General features: G+C 44.0%; 1 protein-coding gene and 1 long non-coding RNA gene across 2 annotated transcripts in view; one reads left to right on the top strand and one right to left on the bottom strand.

The window, feature by feature from the left end:
* GABBR2 (gamma-aminobutyric acid type B receptor subunit 2) overlaps positions 1-22,035 on the bottom strand; it is a 662,133-nt gene that overhangs the window by 23,169 nt on the left and 616,929 nt on the right. The window contains exons 15-16 of the mRNA XM_064150058.1: positions 11,373-11,597; positions 1,070-1,252 (exon numbers count right to left, since the gene is read on the bottom strand). Of these exons, the coding sequence (XP_064006128.1) occupies positions 1,070-1,252; positions 11,373-11,597 (408 nt within the window). The remainder of the gene's footprint in view (positions 1-1,069; positions 1,253-11,372; positions 11,598-22,035) is intronic.
* LOC135179016 (uncharacterized) lies at positions 3,341-5,188 on the top strand. The gene is made up of 2 exons (XR_010303853.1): positions 3,341-3,465; positions 5,000-5,188. It is a non-coding gene; the product is annotated as an uncharacterized LOC135179016 (long non-coding RNA).

The following is a 22,035-nucleotide window of genomic DNA, read 5'->3' as shown; positions in this document are numbered from 1 at the left end:
TAGCCATAAACTTAGCCTTTTTCTCAGATGAGACTGAAGAAACTTCACAACTTTTGTGCTAGAGAGATTAGTTTACATGATGGGAAAGGTGCTTTTTACCTTAAGATAATAGACATAAATCTGTTTCATAGAAACATAGAATCAACCAGGTTGGAAGAGACCTCCAAGATCATCCAGTCCAACCTATCACACAGCCCTATCCAGTCAACTAGACCATGGCACCGAGTGCCTCATCCAGGCTTTTCTTGAACACCTCCAGGGACGGTGACTGCACCACCTCCCTGGGCAGCCCATTCCAATGCCAATCACTCTCTCTGGCAAGAACTTCCTCCAAACATCCAGCCTATACTTCCCCCGGCACAACTTGAGACTGTGTCCCCTTGTTCTGTTGCTGCTTGCAAGGCAGAAGAGACCAAGCCCCACCTGGCTACAACCTCCCTTCAGGTAGTTGTAGACAGCAATGAGGTCACCCCTGAGCCTCCTCTTCTCCAGGCTAAACAGCCCCAGCTCCCTCTCCTCACAGGGCTGTGTTCCAGGCCCCTCACCAGCTTTGTTGCCCTTCTCTGGACATGTTCCAGTATCTCAACATCTCTCTTGAATTGAGGAGCCCAGAACTGGACACAGCACTCAAGGTGTGGCCTGACCAGTGCTGAGTACAGGGGAAGAATAACCTCCCTCGTCCTACTGGCCACACTGTTCCTGATGCAGGCCAGGATGCCATTGGCTCTCTTGGCCACCTGGGCACACTGCTGGCTCATGTTCAGCCTACTACTATCTACCAGTACCCCCAGGTCCCTTTCTTCCTGGCTGCTCTCCAGCCACTCTGTCCCTAGCCTGTAGCGCTGCTTGAGGTTGTTGTGGCCAAAGTGCAGAACCCTGCCCTTGGCCTTGTTAAATCTCATCCCATTAAATTAGCTATGCATATAAATAATCTGCTGATTTCAAAAGCTTTCTGTGGGGAAAGCACATTTTTTTTCCACTAGAGAGTAGTCAATGTTATATCAGATCACAGAATTGCAAGACAATATAGTTTTATAACTGCTTAATCAGTAGACACAATGAACAATACCTCTGTAATTTTCATTCTCAAGCGGTGGTTCTCTGACTGCAGTCCTTCTAGCCGAGACGTGCTAGTCTGATTGACGCTGGTGACCGATGTCGATGTTTTTGAATCTTCTTTCTTTTGATTTTGAGTGAACTGAAATCGTCTGTTCTGTGTGGCTGCATCTGGATTTGTCCTCAATGTGATGAGCTGAAAGGTTTAAAAGCTGTAAGAAGTCCTCTCCATGATTTCATTTCTGCAAGCTATTTACACAGTATCACAGTATCACCAAGGTTGGAAGAGTCCTCACAGATCATCAAGTCCAACCCTTTACCACAGAGCTCAAGGCTAGACCATGGCACCAAGTGCCATGTCCAACCTTGCCTTGAACTGCCCCAGGGATGGCGACTCCACCACCTCCCCAGAATTTCTTTCGCATCTCAAAATGTTCAAAGGCAAACAAAGAGTTTGTGTTTCTGCCTCTCAAGCACACAGTTCAGGAAAGTAAGCTCTGCTTGCCATGTGCAGTAGAATCATATGGTCAACCAGGTTGGAAGAGACCTCCAAGATCATCCAGTCCAACCTAGCCCCCAGCCCCATCCAGTCAACTAGACCATGGCACTAAGTGCAGTATTTGAGACGATTTCTGCATGACTTTACAGAACACATTGATCCAAAACATTTTTGCAAGGGGAAGTACCCAAAAAAATAGGAAAAAATAATGCAAAATATATTTAACTGGATTTTAATTCTGTTTAAAATATAGTTGAATATTTCATCAAACGTATTTTCCTCCTTTACTGATATCTTTATACTTTGAAAGGATACATTCCTTCTTTTAGTTAAAAACAAGCCCTTCTCTTCCCACGCAGAATTGCACCTGAAATTTCTCCTTCCCAACTGTTACCAGTAACACTCAAGCAGAGAGAGGCATGTAACAGAAGTATTAAGAGAGAGAACTCATGGGAGCTCGCACTCTGGAGGTAGCAGAAACTTAATTAGGTTTTAGCGACCCAAAATAAACCAGATCTGCTCAAAAAAATTAGAGAAGCCACTTTAAAAAAAAGAAATTAAGGGGGGAAAAAAAGGTTAACCTTAAACACATTTAATTTAAGCAAATATAAGGAAGATTTAACACTCAGTGACAACATAAAAATATCACCTCGACAAGAGGAGACAAAACTACTAGCTGCTTGGAAAGGGGGAGAGAGCCTCTCAGATTACTCCAGAGAACATGGAATTCATGATTACTTGCCAAGCAGCATACATATATATTTATATACAGGCAAAGCTGAACCTTCCTGCCCTGAGAGCATAGGCAAATCATTATAAAACCAAAGGTGCTGAGTTGCCTGACAAAGAGAAGGGGCAATCACTTTGTAAGCACAGCACAGACAGGTTTTGAGGCATAGTCCCATTTTGGAATTGGGTTCTCTTGCTCTTCAGAGCATGAAACTGTTCTGCAGCTGCAGTGTCATGAAATAAAGACCTAACTTTTGAGTCAGAGAGATCTGACTGATCAGACACTGAAACACTTGGCCCCTAGCATGTTTGTACAGACCAAGTCTGCAGGTTGAGATGATGCTTGAAGACAATAAATTTCCTTTTTTCAGGTAATAAAGGAGAAGACCAAGGTACAGATACTGTGATACTATGATACCTGATGCCTTCTTCACCTTTGTCTTCACTGGTAAAACTTGACTTCAAGACCCCTAGAATGCCTAAAGCAACTAAATGCAGCGAGTTCATGCAATATGGTGAGGTGTATCACTGAGACCTAAGGAAGCTGGCTGATGTCACTGCCAGGCTATGCTCAATTACATTTGGAAGGTGATGCTGACTGGGAGAAATTCCTGAGAACTGGAAGAAAGAAAATGTCACAGCTGTGCTCAAGAGCAATAGAACAAGGGGACATAATCTCAACTTGTGCTGGGGGAAGTATAGGCTGGATGACAGGTGGAAGTTCTTGACAGAGAGAGTGATTTGCCATTGGAATGGGCTGCCCAGGGAGGTGGTGGAGTCACCATCCCTGGAGGTGTTCAAGAAAAGCCTGGATGAGGCACTTAGTGCCATGGTCTAGATGACTGGATATGGCTGGGTGCTAGGTTGGACTGGATGATTTTGGAGGTCTCTTCCAACCTGGCTGTTTCTATGAAATTCTATGAAATTCCCTGGTCATCTTGATCACAGGCTACAGCAAACCCACCTGGGAACCATTTGCAAACATATTAAGAGCAAGAAGGTTATTAGAAGCAGTTGCCATTGGGTCATGAAGGAGAACTCCTGTGTGATCAGCCTAATAGTTTTCTTCAGTGAGATGCCTGGGCTGGTAGACATGGGAGAGAGTTTTCTTGACTTAGGGAAAGATTTCAACACTATCTCCCATAATGTCCTCACATTTGAATTGATGAAGTAGTGACTAGGTAAGTGGTCTAGTGAGGTAGATGGAAAACTGTCTCAACTGACAGGCTCAAAGGATTGTGGAAGCCAGTCAAAAGTGTTGTACCTCAGGGTTTCAGATTAGGAGCAATACTCATTAACATCTTCATTAGTGACTTGGGTGGTAGGTTAGAGTACTATCAGCAAGTTTTCAGATAATACTCAAAGAGAAGGAGTAGTTGACTGATACACCAGATGACTGTGACACTGTTCAATGGTATGCCAGGAGACTGGAAAATGGGGTGAACAGGCATCTCCTGAAGCTGAGCAAAGGAAAGTACCCAGTCCTGTCCTTGGGGAGTAAGAAATCCCAGGCACTCACCCAAACAGGCTGTGAGGTGTTTGGCTACAAAGCAGATTTCCAGTAAAGGAACTAGGAACTGTAGTGGACACAAAGTGGAACATAAGCCTGTAGTACCCTGGGCCAGCAGTAACCTTTCTACTCAGCCCTGGTGAGAGCACACCTGGAGCACTCTGTTCAGGTTTGGGCTTCTCTGTTCAAGTGAGACGTAAATATACTGAATAAAACACAGTGAAGGGCCACAAAGATGTAGAAAGGATTGGAGCCTTTATGGTACAAGCAGAGGCTGATGATTGCTTAGATTTGACATTGAAGAGATTGAGGATACACACACACACATTATTCATGTTTATAAATATGAGATGGTGGAGAGTATGGAGCAAAACTCTTCTCAGTGGTGCACAATGAAAAGAAGGTAGGCACGAACTGAAAAGCAGGAAATGTCATTTAAACATCAGAAAGAAATAATTTTTCTACTCTTAAGCATGGTCAAAAGCATAGATGCTCAGAGAGGATGAAGACTATTCATCCCTGGAAACAGTCAAGACTGAACTGCTCAAAGCCTTATGTAACCTGCTGTAGCTGAGTCTTCCTAGAGCCCCTGCCTGTCCTCTCCCCTATTTCTTTGATTCTAATTAGGCTGGTTGTAACGATGGTGTGTCTAACTCCCAGACCAAAAACTGCATTAAAATAAAGTTAAAGGTGAAGAATGTTAATTACAAGGCTTCTTAAATTAGCAGGCAAAAGGGTGACAAGATAAAAGCTCTGCAATTTGATGTGGTCTAAGTTCAAACTGAATATAAGATAGAAGTATAGCTATCCATCAACTGACTCATCTTCATCCTGGAGTTTACAGCTAAAGACTAGATGTTTTGCCTCAAGGAAATATGCTCTAATAAGTAAATTTACATGGTGGGGATTAGGTGGAAAATTCCATGTGCAGTGCTGTTGGCTCTCGCTATACAAGGAATAACGTTAGGTAAGTTTTTGGGGGGTTTTGGCCATAAAGACAGGGGAAGTTGTTTCTTGATATCTCACATCTGTGTAGTTTCAGTTTCATCAAATAGTCAAAGCTGATTGTCTACAAAGAGTCAGTACAAACAGACAAAAAGTGCTTCCAACACATAGAATCAGTGTGGTAATCCTGAGCCTCTAGAACACATTTAGCCTTGTTGCTTTACAGGAAACTGCAGCAGAATGTCTTATTGTCATTGCAGCCAACCATGTGAGCACTTGGTGGGCAACAAGAAGTGAGCACCACATTCTGTCTCAAAAGGAGTGAAGCAGAAGAAACAGAAGGACATGGAAGTTTGATAAACATGGACAAACAAGGAAAAATCACTTAATGAAGAGAAAACACAGTTTAGGATTGCTTCTTTTAAAGAAGTGATGAGTATGCTGAAAAATACTATAGACATGATGGCCTTAAAAAGGTAATTAGACGTAACAGTTAACTTCTAACAGGCAAAATTATACACAACGTATGCTTGAATTCTGCAGACTGCTTCTACAAGATATCCTTGAATTCACAAACCATAGAATCATAGGACTCCTACTATGATGTCACCTTCCCCTGCCTTCCATTTAACCTTTACCCATAAGCTCTCTGTTTTTGCATTGCACGTCCCCAGGTGGATCTCCATGGACTCTAGTTTATCACTGATGTAGAGGGCACAGCCCATCCCCTTCTCCCTTGCCTGTCCTTCCTGAAGAGTCTATAACCATCTCTCCCCAAGCTCTAGTCATAAGATCCATCCCACCATGTCTCAATGATGCCAATGACATCATAACCCTGTAGACTTGCACTGATTTGCAATTCTTCCTGTTTGTCCCTCATGTTCCTTGCATTACTCTAGAGTCATTTCAGTTGTGCCTTCACTGGAGATGCCTTACTGACTGATTTTGCCTTACCCTGATCTTTGGGAACTCTTTTCTCAGTCTGTACTCCAATCCTAGGGTCAGATCCCACCTGTCCATGCTCAGTCACCTCTGTAGCTATCAACCTATCTCTACCCCTTATGTCATCACTACCACGTGGATTACCATGTAATGTTTCCCTGTTGGCAGCTTCTACCTGAAGGGGAATTGGCTCATCTCTGCAAGAGTTTGACTGCATTATTTTGTCCCCAGCATGCTTCTGGGCAGCAGGTTGAGAGCCTTACTAGTCCCCCATTGCTCCCACACTGGTGTGTCTTCCCACATCTTGCCACATGGAAGCCTGATGACTTTACCCTCCTCCTCCTCCTTCACATCCCATTTAAAGCCCTGTCAACCAGCCCTGCAATCTCCTCTGCAAAGACACACTTCCCCCTTTGAGAGAGGTGTCTCCTCTTTGGTGTCAGCAACCCTGGTGCTGTATGATCATATCACTGTCAAAGAATCCAAATTTATGGGGGTGGCACCATTCATGGAGCCATGTATTAAAAGGCTGTCATAGTTTTAAAATCTTCAGCTTGTTTTTGGCTGGAGCACAAGAATGTCTACAGTTACTGTAAGCAAGATGTAGTATAATGGATATCAACAGTGGTGTTTGAGGATGCCTTCAAATGGAGTGGGCAACAAGCAATTACAAGCCTTACTCTACTGTGGGATTTTGCTCATGTGTTTTTGAGGCACTTGATGCTGAAGGAAATGGCAGTGGATGAGGTGGACATTTAACTGAAGAAGAGTAGTAACTGCCCTGTTGGAAGTAAATAAGCTTAGTACAGCTGACAAGAACTGCAGGAGAAATGTCATGTTTCATTCCCTAGTTTTTGCCTACATCCTTAAAATGTTGCCTATTTAGATTTATAAATGGACTGTGAAGCAAAATTGCATTCCAACACTGCTGGCCCAGGAGACTGCTGAAGATTATTCAAATGGAATGTGTTTTAATCTGTACAGCAGAGAAGTACTCACCTGGCCCAAACCCACACTGCTGCTTTCATCTCTCTGGCCACAGCTTAATAAATGAAAAAAGTGCAATCTTCATTATCATTTCCTTGATGAGCCACAGGCTTCAGTATTTCACTGGTGACTTTCCTATAGCACCAAAACTGTACTGACTAAGTACACAATTGTTAAGAGAAAGATTTGGTGTCTCTCTCACACTGACACCTTACCTAGATGTATAAACTGGATGGTGTCAGGGCTAATCTTCTGTGGGGTCCAGACAGGCTATTGTGAAATCTGCTCTGCAGCAAGTTGCAGGAGAGTACTTGCCAGCTGTCCTGCTGTTACTGTGGCACAGCATGGCAAGAAGAATTGTAGGGCAAAATATGTGAGTGTACGAAGAACTCTCTAGCTGTGAAGGCACTCATGTGGGCATTGGAAGTGCTGTATTCTAGCTCTTGCTTCAATTTCTTTTCTCTTCCCTTTCCCCCCCCAAATATCTTATGCAATGGCCATTTTTAATGCAAAATAGCTAAGCACTTGTAAACCTGACAAAACACGGAATGAGATTAAGTCCTTGATGCTAGAAGGCTACACTTCACGTTTGTATTTTGAATAGAAAGAACTGAGAGGAAAAATGAGGGCAGGGTAATTGAGGTTTAAAAGGAAAGCAGATGATGGGGTTAAAAAAAGGAAGGGAAAAGCCATTTTGGAGCCTGTGGCAGCAGAAAAGAAGGATGGGCAAAGGAGCATGAAAGCAAAGGCACATAAGAGCATGTCATAGCATTAGTAATATTTTCTCTTTGAAGAGAGTTCTGACACTCTGTGGAGGTATTTTTGGCATCAGTTTTAATATGGCTTTTCCTACAGCTTACACACTTACATCTTGCAGCATTTCAAAGCCCTTTCCATATTTGTGAATCTTGCTTGAATTCAGAACAAAGTTGCATTTCCCTCTAAAATATAGGATAAAAATATGACTGTAAACATCTGTACAACTTTAAAATATTTGAGAAGTGAATTTTGGAACTTCTAAAAATATCCTGGTGAGTTGGTCCTGGAGAACAAATTATTCCAGTGGTTTACAGGTCAGAACTCACCTTCTATTTCTGCTCTGTGTCTCTAACTTTTTTTCAGAGGAAACAATGGGATCAATTCATTAGTTTGTTCCTTTTACACATACACTTCTTGGTCCCCCTATTAGACCCATCTCTAGGGATGCCATGTAGCACCAGAACCGCTCAATATATTGACTGAACACGAACCAGTAAAGAGTCCCACACTTTTTATCATTTCTCATCTCCAAAACCTAAAACCTGACTCCAGAGGTGAAAGGACCTGCATCTTGACCCTTGCCTTCCAAATGTTTCAGCTATCCAACTGCATGCAGATCTGATTTAGAGTGATAAGCTGGGTTTATGCAGGGCACTTAAAATTAATGCAATTAAATATTTTACTTCAAAATATCAAACACATTCCCCAGAATTTAAAGTTTTGCTAAAGTAAGCTTTTGCAGAACTCAGTTTTCCCTTAAATGAGGATGACAGAATAAGAGAATGATAGAATATTAGGGGCTGAGAGGGACCTCAAAAGCTCATCCAGTCTAACCCCCTGCCATAGCAGGATCACCTAGACCAGATCACATAGGAATGCACCCAGGCAGGTCTTGAATATCTCCAGAGAATGAGATTCCACAACTCCCCTGAGCAGCCTGTTCCAGTGTTCTGTCACCCTTACAGTGAAAAAAAAATTCTTCCTCATGTTTACATGAAACTTCCTATGCCTCAACTTCTATCCCTTGCCCCTTATCCTATCATTGGGCATCACCGAGCAGAGCCTGGCTCCATCCTGGCACTTACCATTTTCATATTTATAAACATGAATGAGGACACCCCTCAGTCTCCTCTCTCTAAACTAAAGAGTTCCAGCTCCCACAGTCTCTCCTCCTAAGGAAGATGTCCCACTCAATTACCATTTTCATGGCTCTGCACTGGACTTTTTCAAGCAGTTTCCTGCCCTGTCATACTCACGTCTAGAACTTAACTCTGCAAGTGAAATGATTAGGTTCTAACTCTCTCTAGGTAGGTGTATTCTTAGTTCTTCCAGCAATGCAGAACAAACACACATTCTCACAGCCCAACGGAGCAAAAGGAAATGAAAGTGTATACCTTGCCATCTGAGTAGTCCATTAATGTACCAGTTAATATACCTTCAGTATCACCATTCACTGTCATACTTGAATACAGAATCACAAAACCACAGAAATATCCAGGTTGCAAAACACCCTCAGGATCACCAAGTCCAACTGATATCTCTACTCTACAAGGTTCACCCTAAACCATACCCCCAAGCAGCACATCTAAACGATTTTTAAACACATCCAGGGTTGGTGACTCAACCCCCTCCCTGAGCAGCCCATTCCAATGCTTGGCTATTCTGTGAAAACATTTTTCCTAATATCTAGTTGTGTTGGTTTGAGGCTAAATGGAATATTTTAATGAGAGAAATTAGATCATTGGCTGTGAAAAGAAAGTAATAGTGATGTCTAGATCACTCATAGGTTCTGCTAAGAGATACAGAACCAAGAAAGTCAGTCAGTGCCTCTGGCTGCTGCTGATGCATTAAGTATCTCTGCCTGAACCTATGCAACCCCAACTAATCATTCTACTTCTAACTCCTTATCTGGCAATCTCACCCCTGTATGTAAGACTTCTGATATAAGGGTGGGAGTGGAAAGAAGGGAGTTATTTTGAAAGCCCTCCTGAGCAGTTCTGCTGTTCAGGAGGGGGTTTGTAGGTCTGTATTACTTTGAACTTGTATATAGTTGTAAATATCTGTATATGTTGTGTATATCTGCTTGCAAATTTTGCTCTAAATATATAGCTGTATAGGGTTAACACTCCAGGGGGAGTAACCCTGAACCTGACCCTAGGGGTCTGGGCCCCTCCCTAGGGGTGTGCCACACTCCAGGTGATGGTTAGCCCACTCCCCCCACTTCCTGTCCTATAAAACAGAGGAGCTTCCTGATCCTCTTCCTCTCTTTCCTTCGCTCCCTCTTGACACACACACGCACACTGCATACCAGCACACCACGTGGCAGCCACGAGGCAGAGACACCATCACATTGCTCGGGTTGTATCCATCCCTGTTTGTATTCTGCTGTTTTCCCTTCCTTATCCTTTGTAAACTCCCCTACCTCCAATACCTTTTCTAAGTTATTGTTAAACTTTTCCTTTTTAACTTCCAAATCGAGTGAGATTGATTTATTTGGGTGTGCTTATCTCTCTCTCTCTCTCTCTCCCTATCTTTTGGGAAAGGAGAGGGAAGAGGGGAGGGCACTCTATAAATTCTATAAATTGTCATTGGGTCTATTAAATTTATTAGAGTCTCTGGGAACCTGCATTTGAACCCAAGACAAGCTGCATTCCTTAACTTCCATCTGCCTGAGGTAGTCTGGCGAATCATTGGGGAGGGCCAAACTCCAAAACCACCACAAGTCTAAACCTTCCCAGTTGGAGCTTGAGGCCACTCTCTCTTGTTCTATCACTAATTACCTCTGAGAGGAGACCAGCAACAACCCCTCCACAACATCCTTTCAGGTAGCTACAGACAGCAATGATGTCTTCCCTCTGCTTCCTCTTTTTCAAACTAAATACCTTAGAGGCTTCAACATAGCTGACCTTATAGCATGCCAGTGAATGGAAAGAGTCTTACTGTTTTGTAGGTATAGAAACAGAGACCCTGATTACCTTGCACATAAGAAATCACAGTATCACAGTATCACCAAGGTTGGAAGAGACCTCACAGATCATCAAGTCCAACCCTTTACCACAGAGCTCAAGGCTAGACCATGGCACCAAGTGCCACGTCCAGTCCTGCCTTGAACAGCTCCAGGGATGGCGACTCCACCACCTCCCCGGGCAGCCCATTCCAGTGTCCAATGACTCTCTCAGTGAAGAACTTTCTCCTCACTTCGAGCCTAAATTTCCCCTGGTGCAGCTTGAGGCTGTGTCCTCTCGTTCTATTGCTGGATGCCTGGGAGAAGAGAGCAACCTCCTCCTGGCTACAACCACCCCTCAGGTAGTTGTAGACAGCAATAAGGTCACCCCTGAGCCTCCTCTCCTCCAGGCTAAACAATCCCAGCTCCCTCAGCCTCTCCTCGTAGGGCTGTGCTCAAGGCCTCTCACCAGCCTTGTCGCCCTTCTCTGGACACGCTCAAGCATCTCAATGTCCCTCCTAAACTGGGGGGCCCAGAACTGAACACAGTACTCAAGGTGTGGTCTAACCAGTGCAGAGTACAGGGGCAGAATGACCTCCCTGCTCCTGCTGACCACACCATTCCTGATGCAGGCCAGGATGCCACTGGCTCTCTTGGCCACCTGGGCACACTGCTGGCTCATGTTCAGGCGGGTATCGATCAGCACCCCCAGATCCCTCTCTGTCTGGCTGCTCTCCAGCCACTCCGACCCCAGCCTGTATCTCTGCATGGGGTTGATGTGGCCAAAGTGCAGCACCCTGCACTTGGAGCTATTGAATGCCATCCCATTGGACTCTGCCCATCTGTCCAGGTGGTCAAGGTCCCGCTGCAGAGCCCTTCTGCCCTCCAACCCAATGTGGCAGAGTACTTGAAAAGGCAATGATTTTTTTACATATAAAATCACAAAAAGCAATGTAGAAGGAAAAAAAAAGTCCAGGCACATGCCAAACAAGTTCACTTACCTTAGGTACAAACACAAGGCAGAGTGTAATGGTGCTGCAGAATATGATGACTAAAGCAACGATGCAGAACTGCACATTGGGTTGGTCCCGAGTAAGGAAGGAAACAGCAGCACCAATAATGCACATTATTCCCACGTTGTATACGCTCATTCCAATGTACTTGCTGTCATTCAAAGCAGGAATGCTGACGTTTCGTGTCTCCCAGGCCAGGAAACACCCAAATAACTGAAATGGTAAAAGAAATGTGAAGGGGAAAACATAATTATATGAGGAATTGGCTAACACTCAGAAAAAAAGGTACTAGTTTTAATCTGAGGAATTTTCTATCTTGACAAATACAGGCGATTATTACAGCACAGAGATACACATCTACCTTTTACCCAGCATCTCATTACCTTGTTTGTTTCGTTCACTAGGACATATTCCCCCCTCTCAAAAGAAAAATGTGAAACTTGGAATTAGTTTTGGGGGAAACAAATTTCTCTAATCATGATGGATACCTTTTTTTCACACTTCCAGTAGTTTCTAATGAGACTACCTCATGTTTGTTTTCAAGGATTCCACCAAGGAGATAAAGTGTATTGTTCTTTCAGCTATTTTTAGCAGCTCTTCTCTGTGTACTGCTCCTAATTCAGTCATTCATTCTAGGATTATCACCTACATTAATAAACAGCCCTGCCAAGATGTATCCCATGGGAGACAAATATACAATGTTAGAAAGTGTCACCCTAGTTGTTCAGGCTGCAATTATGAAGTCTTTTATTATAGCGGGAGTCGGTAATGGCCTTTCAATTTTCTGGCATAAAACATTCCTGTGGCAATTTTTTATTTACTTTTTTCTTTTGTCTGTTTTTAAGTTTTAGCCCTTTTGTTATTTGCAATATGCTTTTGCAATTCAGCAGGGGAAAGTCTTTAGTGTAAGGAAGCCCTTGATGTTTAATTAGACTTTTTCTACTAAGGGGACTGCTGCAAAGATTATTTTCTTTCTCTTACATTCCTCATAGGGATTCTGGCAACATGGTAAAACAATAAACAGACTCCAGATCTTGTAAATAGGCAACTCAGCCTACAGTCTAGGCAAAGCCTGGGAAGAGTTTATAGTGCCCTGGGAAGAATAGTGGACAGCAGATTGTATTGGAGGGAAGGGAAGGACAGAGAGAACCATTGCTGAGACCCAAGACATGAGGTTTGTATTTTCTAGCTTTCTGTGATCACACTTCAGGGACAGACAAGATGGAGAAACAGAAACAGTGCACTTCCTTTGACTTTGGTACCTTTCTTCCTAGGCCATCCCATTCGTTCACTGTCATGTTGTGCCAGGGGAAGTATAGGCTGGATGTTAGGAGGAAGTTCTTGACAGAGAGAGTGATTGGCATTGGAATGGGCAGCCCAGGGAGGTGGTGGAGTCACCGTCCCTGGAGGTGTTCAAGAAAAGCCTGGCTGAGGCACTTAGTGCCATGGTCTAGTTGACTGGCTAGGGCTGGGTGCTAGGTTGGACTGGATGATCTTGGAGGTCTCTTCCAACCAAGTTGATTCTACGATTCTATGCCATAATCTTCTATACAACTCAATCACATATAGCAATCCATGAAAACAGAGGGCTGTGATGATTTAACTTGGGGAGATGCCTAGTAAAAAAAAAAATTACTTCTGCTTTTTAACTGTAGGAAAAACATAAAGAATTTCAATGGCAAATAACCTGGACCAAGCACAAGAGATCTGAGAACTCACAGATTTTATGTTTGCTATACAAATGCAGTTTTGACCTTATGTAGTTTCAACTGTAGTGACAACTGGACATAAAAAACCGCAGATGTCTTTGACTATTTACATAGTTTTTACCCTAACTAACAACGGCAACAAACCCAGTCATTGATGACTCAGCTCCTTTGCACTCCCACAGAAAGTAGCAGGCTGCAGCCAGCTACCTGCTCGCCCAGGCACTGCAAACGAGGACTTACTGCCAAACTTCCAGCCCTGCCCTCCCATTGCTGAGCTTGTCTGCCAGCTTACTTCAATTTCTTACCTACAGCACACGTTGTCCTGTGGCATGATCATAAGTAGACTTGGGTGAAAGGCTTTGACAGGTTAGATAGTTACTCTCAGCCCATGGACTGTGACAGGCTGGAGATGCTGTCTAGTCCAGACAAGCCTCTTTCTCACCCAATTTCCAATGCTGCCATCATTGTTGCAATCAATATCTAGATATGCAGGCTGGGATGGCTTTTCCCAGAAACAGCAGCAATATTCCTTACTTAAGTCTAAAGCGATCCTTACTTAAGTCTTCCATGACACCATTCCCACCCTGCCATCTCTAGACACTTCTGCAGGATATAGTCTTAACTTGCTTGCTTCCCTGCCACGGGCCTACCTCATTTGTTTTACACATCTCCCTTAGTAGAAGTAGAGTCCACACCTCTCTCCAGTGTTGCCTCTTCCCACGTGCTTCCTAGCAGCCTAAGAATTACAGGAAGAAAAGAAGCAGCTGCTGGAGCATGGGAGAAAGCTGCTGTGGAGGAGTCTCAGGGCCATTCAGGTAAGGCAGCTGGACAAGCCATTTGTCAAGATGGGTAGTTTTGTGCCAGAAAAGCAGCTCGTCCTCTATTATATTTTCAGAGCTGCTCAGGTAACCAAACTGATACTTCCAATGAGGAAGGATGCAGGCAGCACTCCTCTGCTGTTGGTTCTGGCACAGTGCACAGGCAGAGCAGGAAACGTGCAGACGCCTTCACAGGCTCTGCAAAAGCGAATCACCCACTGCATTGTCCTGGCTGCACTGGGCACATGCACTGGTGATGATTTTTTTCAGCATAAATATCCCATAGTCTCAGACACTTCATCTCAGTGGCTGCCTGTTTCACATTCCCTCAGCTGCCAGTGCTGTGGAGCTCATCTGCTCAGCAAATCTACAAGTTGTCATTTCCTGAATGACAAATAGGCTGGTCTGGGATGAACTGTTTTGGGGGGTAGAAGAAATCCTTGTGTGCATGTCTATATCGTGTTTCTAAAGGGATGAAACTGATTAACCATAGAGAAGGTTTCTGTCTTCTCCCACTACCAATTATTAATGAGATTTATTAGGGTGGTAGGTCACCCCTTCCTCTCCTTCACTTCTCCCAATACGAACAGATTCCCATTCCAAAAGCATTATTCTGGGAAGACAGCCAACATGCTTAAATGAGGCCAGTAGTTATTACAAATAATGAGCATGAATTTATAGCTAAGGCTGTTATAAAGCAATCTAAAACATCAATTATAATGGAAAAAGATAATATGAACACTTCTGTGGGGGTTATGGCTTGGCCCATTCTCATTTATAATTGAGAACAGTGTGGAAAATGGTTAAGTGTCTTCCAGATGAAAGGAAAATATTTACTTGTATTATAACTAAAGAATGGGGGAGGCTCTTGCAGCAACTGCATTTCCTTAGAGTGATGAACCATCAATTCAGTAGCATTAGTTTTAATTTTTATTGGCATGTTGGGTAAAATGCTTGCTTCAGGAAGACAGGTCTCCCTTTCTGAAAGTTGCAGGTCATCTTTGAGACTCAGACATGGATAAAAGCTGAGAGCTTTCTGCAGCCTGCTACCAGGACGGTGGTGATCACTCCTTGTTTGCCTGCCATGGGTTCCTGCAGGGCTCTGAGCAATTGGTAAGATTTCTCCTGTGAGACAGAGCCTTCCTGAGGAAACACTACACTTTGCTTTCCTTCCACATGCCTTTCTTATTGTTCCCCTTCCTGAGGCTCAGCCAATGTGCACAAACAGAAGATTCACTTTTACGACTACAACTCCTGAAAATCATGAATATGGCTTGGTTGAGACACAGCAGGTGCTGCTGGTGCAAGATCCAGGATTCTGTGATTCCTTGACAGCTTCTGAATGTGAAACTTATGAGCTCCAGTTGAAAACATGGACACTTATCAAACCAGTTCAGATGCTCTTTACTCCTGGTACCTAAACTTTAAATGTTAATCTTCCCCAGGTACATAAATCACAATTCTCATTACACTTGAGCATATCTAAGTCTTGAGACAGCTGTACAGTTTAAAGACTATCTGATATTTAAGGTTGCCTGCTGGGATTTGCAATGCAGTTGTCTCTCCTATTTTTCCTGGAAGGCTCACGCTGGTAAAGGCTTCTTCCCTGCACACCACCCCTCTACTCCTGAAAAATACAGTGGCAGACATCTTCATTCAAGACAGTAATGCTGGTGATAACTACTGCATAGCTTCAGCTTTGGACAACATGACACAATTTCAAATTTTGCCTGAGCTCTGTTCACTAGTCCAGAGTAGCAGTGGTCTTTAGAAGGAGCTCTCAAACTTCTTTCAGAGCTCTCAGACCTGGTATGATGAGAGACTGACAGGCTTAATTACTTGGGTACCTTCATGGGATGTTAGTTCTGATCTCTACTGAGAACTTTGATTAAACAATCCTTAGAGAAGGTGTGCATGAACACGTCAGGATGGAGACAGGTGACTCTTAGCAGTGCTAGTGTGCTGGATTCAGAGAGGGGAGTGACTCATCTGTCCTCACTTTTTTATCAGCTAGCCTAGGCAGCTCCTTGTTGACAGTTCAGTTCCCATCCTGAGGCTACAGTGCATCACAGAAGAGGTTGAAATAACTCGGGGCTATGTATTCTCCCATAGAAAGCAGTTATCCAAAAGTTAAGGAGCACAATATCCTACTGTCAAGTCTAATTGTCTACTTCAAGTTACTTTGAACATCTCCACCAATAACACATTGAGCTTCCTGCATTGTTAGTTATTAACATTAAGCCTTTTTCCATTTTGGTCTACTAAGACATGTAATTGCTGATGTAAAATGTGTCATAAAATAGTGGTTTGGGTTTTCTCTAACGGTGTGGGCTTTAGAATCATAGAATCAAGAGAGCTCGAAGATCATCCAGTCCAACCTAGCACCCAGCCCTAGCCAGTCAACTAGACCATGGCACTAAGTGCCTCAGCCAGACTTTTCTTGAACACCTCCAGGGATGGCACCCCCACCACTTCCCTGGGCAGCCCATTCCAATGCCAATCACTCTCTCTGCCAACAACTTCCTCCAAACATCCAGCCTATACGTCCCCTGGCACAACTTGAGACTGTGTCCCCTTGTTCTGTTGCTGGGTGCCTGGGAGAAGAGGCCACCCCCAACCTGGCTACAACCTCCCTTTAGGTAGTCGTAGACAGCAATGAGGTCACCCCTGAGCCTCCTCTTCTCCAGGCTAAACAGCCCCAGCTCCCTCAGCCTCTCCTCATAGGGTTTGTGTTCCAGGCCCCTCACCAGCTTTGTTGCCCTTCTCTGGACACGTTCCAGCACCTCAACATCTCTCTTGAATTGAGGGGCCCAGAACTGCACACAGCACTCAAGGTGTGGCCTGACCAGTGCTGAGTACAGGGGAAGAATAACCTCCCTTGTCCTATTGGCCACACTGTTCCTGATCCACGCCAGGATTCCATTGGCTCTCTTGGCCACCTGGGCACACTGCTGGCTCATCTTCAGCCTACTACTATCTATCAGTACCCCCAGGTCCCTTTCCTCCTGGCTGATTTCCAGCCACTCAGTCCCCAGCCTGTAGCACTGCTTGGGGTTGTTGTGGCCAAAGTGCAGAACCCTGCACTTGGCCTTCTTAAATCTCATCCCATTGGCCTCTGCCCACCCATCCAGCCTGTCAAGGTCCCTCTACAGGGCTCTCCTACCCTCTAACAGATTGATACTCGTTCCTATCTTGGCATCATCTTTAAACTTACGGATGCTGGACTCAGTCCTTTGCTCCAGATCATCGATAATGATATCGAACAGTAAAACTTCAGAATTGCTCTGGATAGCCAGGACTAAAGGGATATTTCTGTTGAACATTAGTATAATAGCTGCATATCTTTTTCTTTGCAAGATATGATATTCACTATTCAGCTGAAGGGCTTTCTTTGTGAAGGTCTTGGCAGATCGCTTTATGCTGCAGGGCATTTGGTATGGTCCTGCACAGGGCAAGATGGAAGAGCAGTGGCAGAAAGCTATTGACACTAACATGCATTCAGATGTAATTTTCCACTTAATACTTCAGTCTTGCAAATCAACAGGTTAATAAAATATTTCCCTTTCTTTCTATTCAGACTATTTAAATTTAGTCTGTGAAAATTTAGCTTAGCCATGACTTATGTTAGAGTAACTAAGTTGAAACAAATGCACACTTAGTGAAGATCCACTTATAGTAGTTTTGCATTGTCTGTAGCATAAGACTGCCACAGCTAATCATGACACTGCAAAATGATTATGCATCTCTGATAAAAACAACTGTGTGCTACCATTTAAATCTATGAAAATTGATTTCAAGAGACATGTAAGGATATACTTCAGTGTCTGAAATGCTTGAAGAATGTTTTTGAAGTTTTCTTATAGTCATAATAGGGAAAATGTATTCCACATAACTCTAGGATTTTGGATGTTAAAACAGTCAATATATCATTAAAAACACAACAAATACCTGGTACCACTATAAACTACCTTCCCCCACCATAAAGCTTAATTGTCTCTCACTCTAGCAGTTTAAAGATGGGACAGATGGGCTGGTGCTAAATCCACCACAAATATGGGTTGGAATCATACAAACTAATTGAGAAGGCAGCAGTCCCTTTCTCTAAGTACTTAATCATGAAGGGAATTAGGAAAGGATGAAAGTAAATGTGTTAAAAATGGAAGGCACTTTCAGAAAATAATCAGGAATTTTAACAATCTGGAGACTGTTCAGGTTTTGTGCAAAAAAAAATTGATTTGATAAGGTTATTAATTAATAATAGGCATTGCTGATATAGTATCATAAAATAATTGGGAAGGACTTGAAGAAATCTTCTAGTGTAACCTCCTGCTCAAAAAGCAGGCTGAGCTGTGAGGTCAGACCAGGTTGTTGATAGCATGATCTAGTCTGGTCTTGAAACTTTCTGTGGATGAAGGTTGCATAACCTCTCTGAACAACCTGCTCCACTGCTTCATTTTCCTCAGAGTGAAAACAAACAAACAAAACCCCAAAACACCAGCCCAACAAAAACTTTATAGAATCATAGAATCAACCAGGTCGGAAGAGACCTCCAAGATCATCCAGTCCAACCTAGTACCCGGCCCCATCCAATCAACTAGACCATGGCACCAAGTGCCTCAGCCAGACTTTTCTTGAACACCTCCAGGGATGGTGACTCCACCACCTCCCCGGGCAGCCCATTCCAATGCAAATCACTCTCTCTGGCAAGAACTTCCTCCTAACATCCAGCCTACACTTCCCCTGGCACAACTTGAGTCTGTGTCCCCTTGTTCTGTTGCTGGTTCTCTGGGAGAAGAGGCCAACCCCTACCTGGCTACAACCTCCCTTTAGGTAGTTGTAGACAGCAATGAGGTCCCCCCTGAGCCTCCTCTTCTCCAGGCTGCACACCCCCAGCTCCCTCAGCCTCTCCTCATAGGATTTGTGTTCCAGGCCATTCACCAGCTTATGCAGATATAGTAAAACAGTAAAAATGAAGAGCAGGTGTTACACACCACAGCTACAGTGCTTACCGGCAGCTCATGGGCTACATGTAAGGAGAGAACTTAAGCACCTGAAGTGGTAGGAAGAAGCCAGAAATGGTCAACTTGCCCATCAATATTGTCAGCAAGTGTCTGAACACTGCTGGTGCCCAGGTTTCTGCTTCTGTGAACACTAACAGATGCCTGGATTCTGGCTGGATATTGCTTACTGGTGCCTGTCGCACAACCAACCTTTGGAATTAAGAGAAGAGGCATTTCTGGATGGTGAAGACCATGTACCCTGCCAGTTTGCTCTCCCCTCCTGTCTACTGAGGAGCACCAGGTGCTGCCTGAAGACTGGCCACTGACTGCAGCCCAAACTCTAAACTATGGTATTCAAAACCTTTCTGCAAATTCACTTCCAAGTAGATGAGACCATTGGAAAAAGAAAAAGAATGCCTACAGATTAGCCACCAAAGCAAGGGAAGCTGCTGCGGAAGGGAGCAGGGGAAGCAACAGGACTATTTACAAGCAGCAACTGAAAGATGTTTGGTATATGCTTTAAAAAAAGCTTTCCCTACCTTAAAAGAAATTGTTTGGGGTTTTGTGGAATTTAAAACAAGCAAGTTAAAAAAAAAAAATTGTCTTAAGACTAGGCAGAATGTAACAGAAGTTAAAAAGAGGAAATTCCTAATATTGATTATTAATTCAACTTCTAAAATACTGAGAGTGGAAAGGGAAGTTAAATACATAGTAGAAAATCAGTGGTTAGCAGCTATAATAGAATTCATGAGCATTTCTAAAAATATATGTGGAGAAAAAAAAGAATACTAATAATCACAGAATTAATCAGGTTGGAAAAGACCTCTAGGATCATCAAGTCTAACCTATCACCTAACCCTTCTAATTAACTAAATCATGGCACTAAGTGTCTTATCCAATCTCTTCTTAAACAGCCTCAGGCTATGCCAGGGGAGATTTAGGCTGGAGGTGAGGAGAAAGTTCTTCACTGAGAGAGTCATTGGACACTGGAATGGGCTGCCCGGGGAGGTGGTGGAGTCGCCATCCCTGGGGCTGTTCCAGGCAGGATTGGACGTGGCACTTGGTGCCATGGTGTAGCCTTGAGATCTGTGGTAAAGGGTTGGACTTGATCTGTGAGATCTCTTCCAATCCTGATGATACTGTGATACCTCCAGGGATGGTGACTCCACCACCTCCCCAAGCAGCCTATTCCAAGCCAATCACTCTTGCTGTGAAGAACTTCTTCCTAAAATAACGATTCATGCCTGGGAAGATAACAAATTCAATAGTAATGATGCATGATAAGAATATTTTTGTTCTACGTTTATACAGAAATGGAGTAATGCATTCGTGCCTTGCAGAAACAGTGAAATGCAACTAATTTCAGCAGTGATCTCTTGAAAGCCCTGTCACCATAAACTGCTGCAATCAGAGACAACTGGTATCTTGCACACAGGAATTTTTCAGAATTGATTTAGAAGTTGCCTGGACTCCTGGACTTCACTGTTGATATTGTGGTGGGAGGTCCAAATTACACCTAGAACACATATCCAACACACGCCCTAACACCTGCCTGAATACCCACCTTGGCCCCTCTTCCTGCTTCTTCTTCCAGGGTGGAAGAAGTGAGAAAGCAGACAAAAGCTTTGTCGCTTCTCAGTCTATCACAGACCCCATACTTGGCCTTGTTTTGCAACTTGCTTGTGATAAGCTGTGCTAGTTTGAAGCAGGCTAGAATGTTTTGGTGAAAAGAACTAGGTAATAGGCTGTGAAATGAAAACAATGGTGATGTCTCCTTCTCTCACAGTCTCGCTGAGGACTGTGGGAACAAGAAGGAAACATTAGATAACATTCTCCATTTTGTTCTCACTTTGCTTTTGCTTTCAGACCGAGCCACATCTCCTTAACCTCACTGCCACTAACCTTCCTTCTTAACCTCTTGGCTGCACCTCTATTCTTTCTCAGGACTGGGGTAAGGTTGAGAGGGGCAGGGGAAGGTGTTGAGGTGGTTTGAGAACCCCTCCTGGGGACTCAGGTTTCTGGGAGGGGAGTTGTGTTTCTGTATTACTTTTTCTTTGTATATTTCTGTCTATAACTGTATATACTGTAAATATCTGCTTGTATATTGTGCTGCTGTAAATAAATAGCTTCATTTATATTCCCAGAGTCCATCTGAGTTAGCTGGGGCATTTCCAAAAGTGTGTGTGGGGGTGGGTTACAGCCTAAACCATCACATAAACACAGGTCAGGATCCCAGGCCTGTGCATCTCCCTTTTTTTGAGAAGTAACTCAGGACTGGTTCTAGGGCTGGTTTTACCTGTTGCTATTGGTCAAAGACGCTTGTCAAAATGCTTAAAGACTTAGCAAACTGCTCGTTTGCTGCCGCTGCTTTTGCTTTGTTCACTACCTGTTTGCCTTACCTGCCTCTGTGCGCCACCACGCTTTGCATTGTGCATAACTGGGGACTTGCTATGACTGGCAGCCCTGACCCTGCCTGAGCGAGTCAAGGGACTGAAAACGGCTTGCTCTTAGGCTGCCATACAGCTGCCTACCTGAGCTCAGCCCAGCCAGAGTATAGGTAACGACATAGCAACAGCCTAGTGACGAGTTGCGACACCAGGACGCGCCGGACTGCAGCTCCAGCCCACTGTGCCAGCCCAAGGGCAGACTCCGTGCCGTATCAGTCGGACTGCTCCAGCCTGCAAACCTGGACCCTGCCTTGCCCAGGTGGCTGACCACTCTGATGCCTTCCTGACCTCTCTCATGTCCGTGGGCCTTCTCAGATGGCGTGTGTATAGGGTTAACACTCCTGGGGGAGTAACCCTGAACCTGACCCTAGGGGTCTTGGCCCCTCCCCAGGGGTGGGCCACACTCCAGGTGATGGTTAGCCCACTCCCCCCCACTTCCTGTGGTATAAAAGAGGAGCACTTCCTGCTCCTCATCTCTCTTTTTTGCCTTGGCTCCCTCTTGACACACACACTCATACTGCATACCAGCACACCACGAGGCAGAGACACCATCACATTGCTCGGGTTGTATCCATCCCTTTTTTTGTATTTTGCTGTTTTTCCCTTCCTTATCCTTTGTAAACTCCCCTACCTCCAATACCTTTTCTAAGTTATTGTTAAACTTTTCTTTTTAACTT

Source organism: Pogoniulus pusillus, chromosome 10, assembly GCF_015220805.1.
Source record: "Pogoniulus pusillus isolate bPogPus1 chromosome 10, bPogPus1.pri, whole genome shotgun sequence".
In the NCBI taxonomy this organism is placed as follows: Eukaryota; Metazoa; Chordata; class Aves; order Piciformes; family Lybiidae; genus Pogoniulus; species Pogoniulus pusillus.
This window is presented reverse-complemented; position numbering and strand designations above follow the sequence as displayed.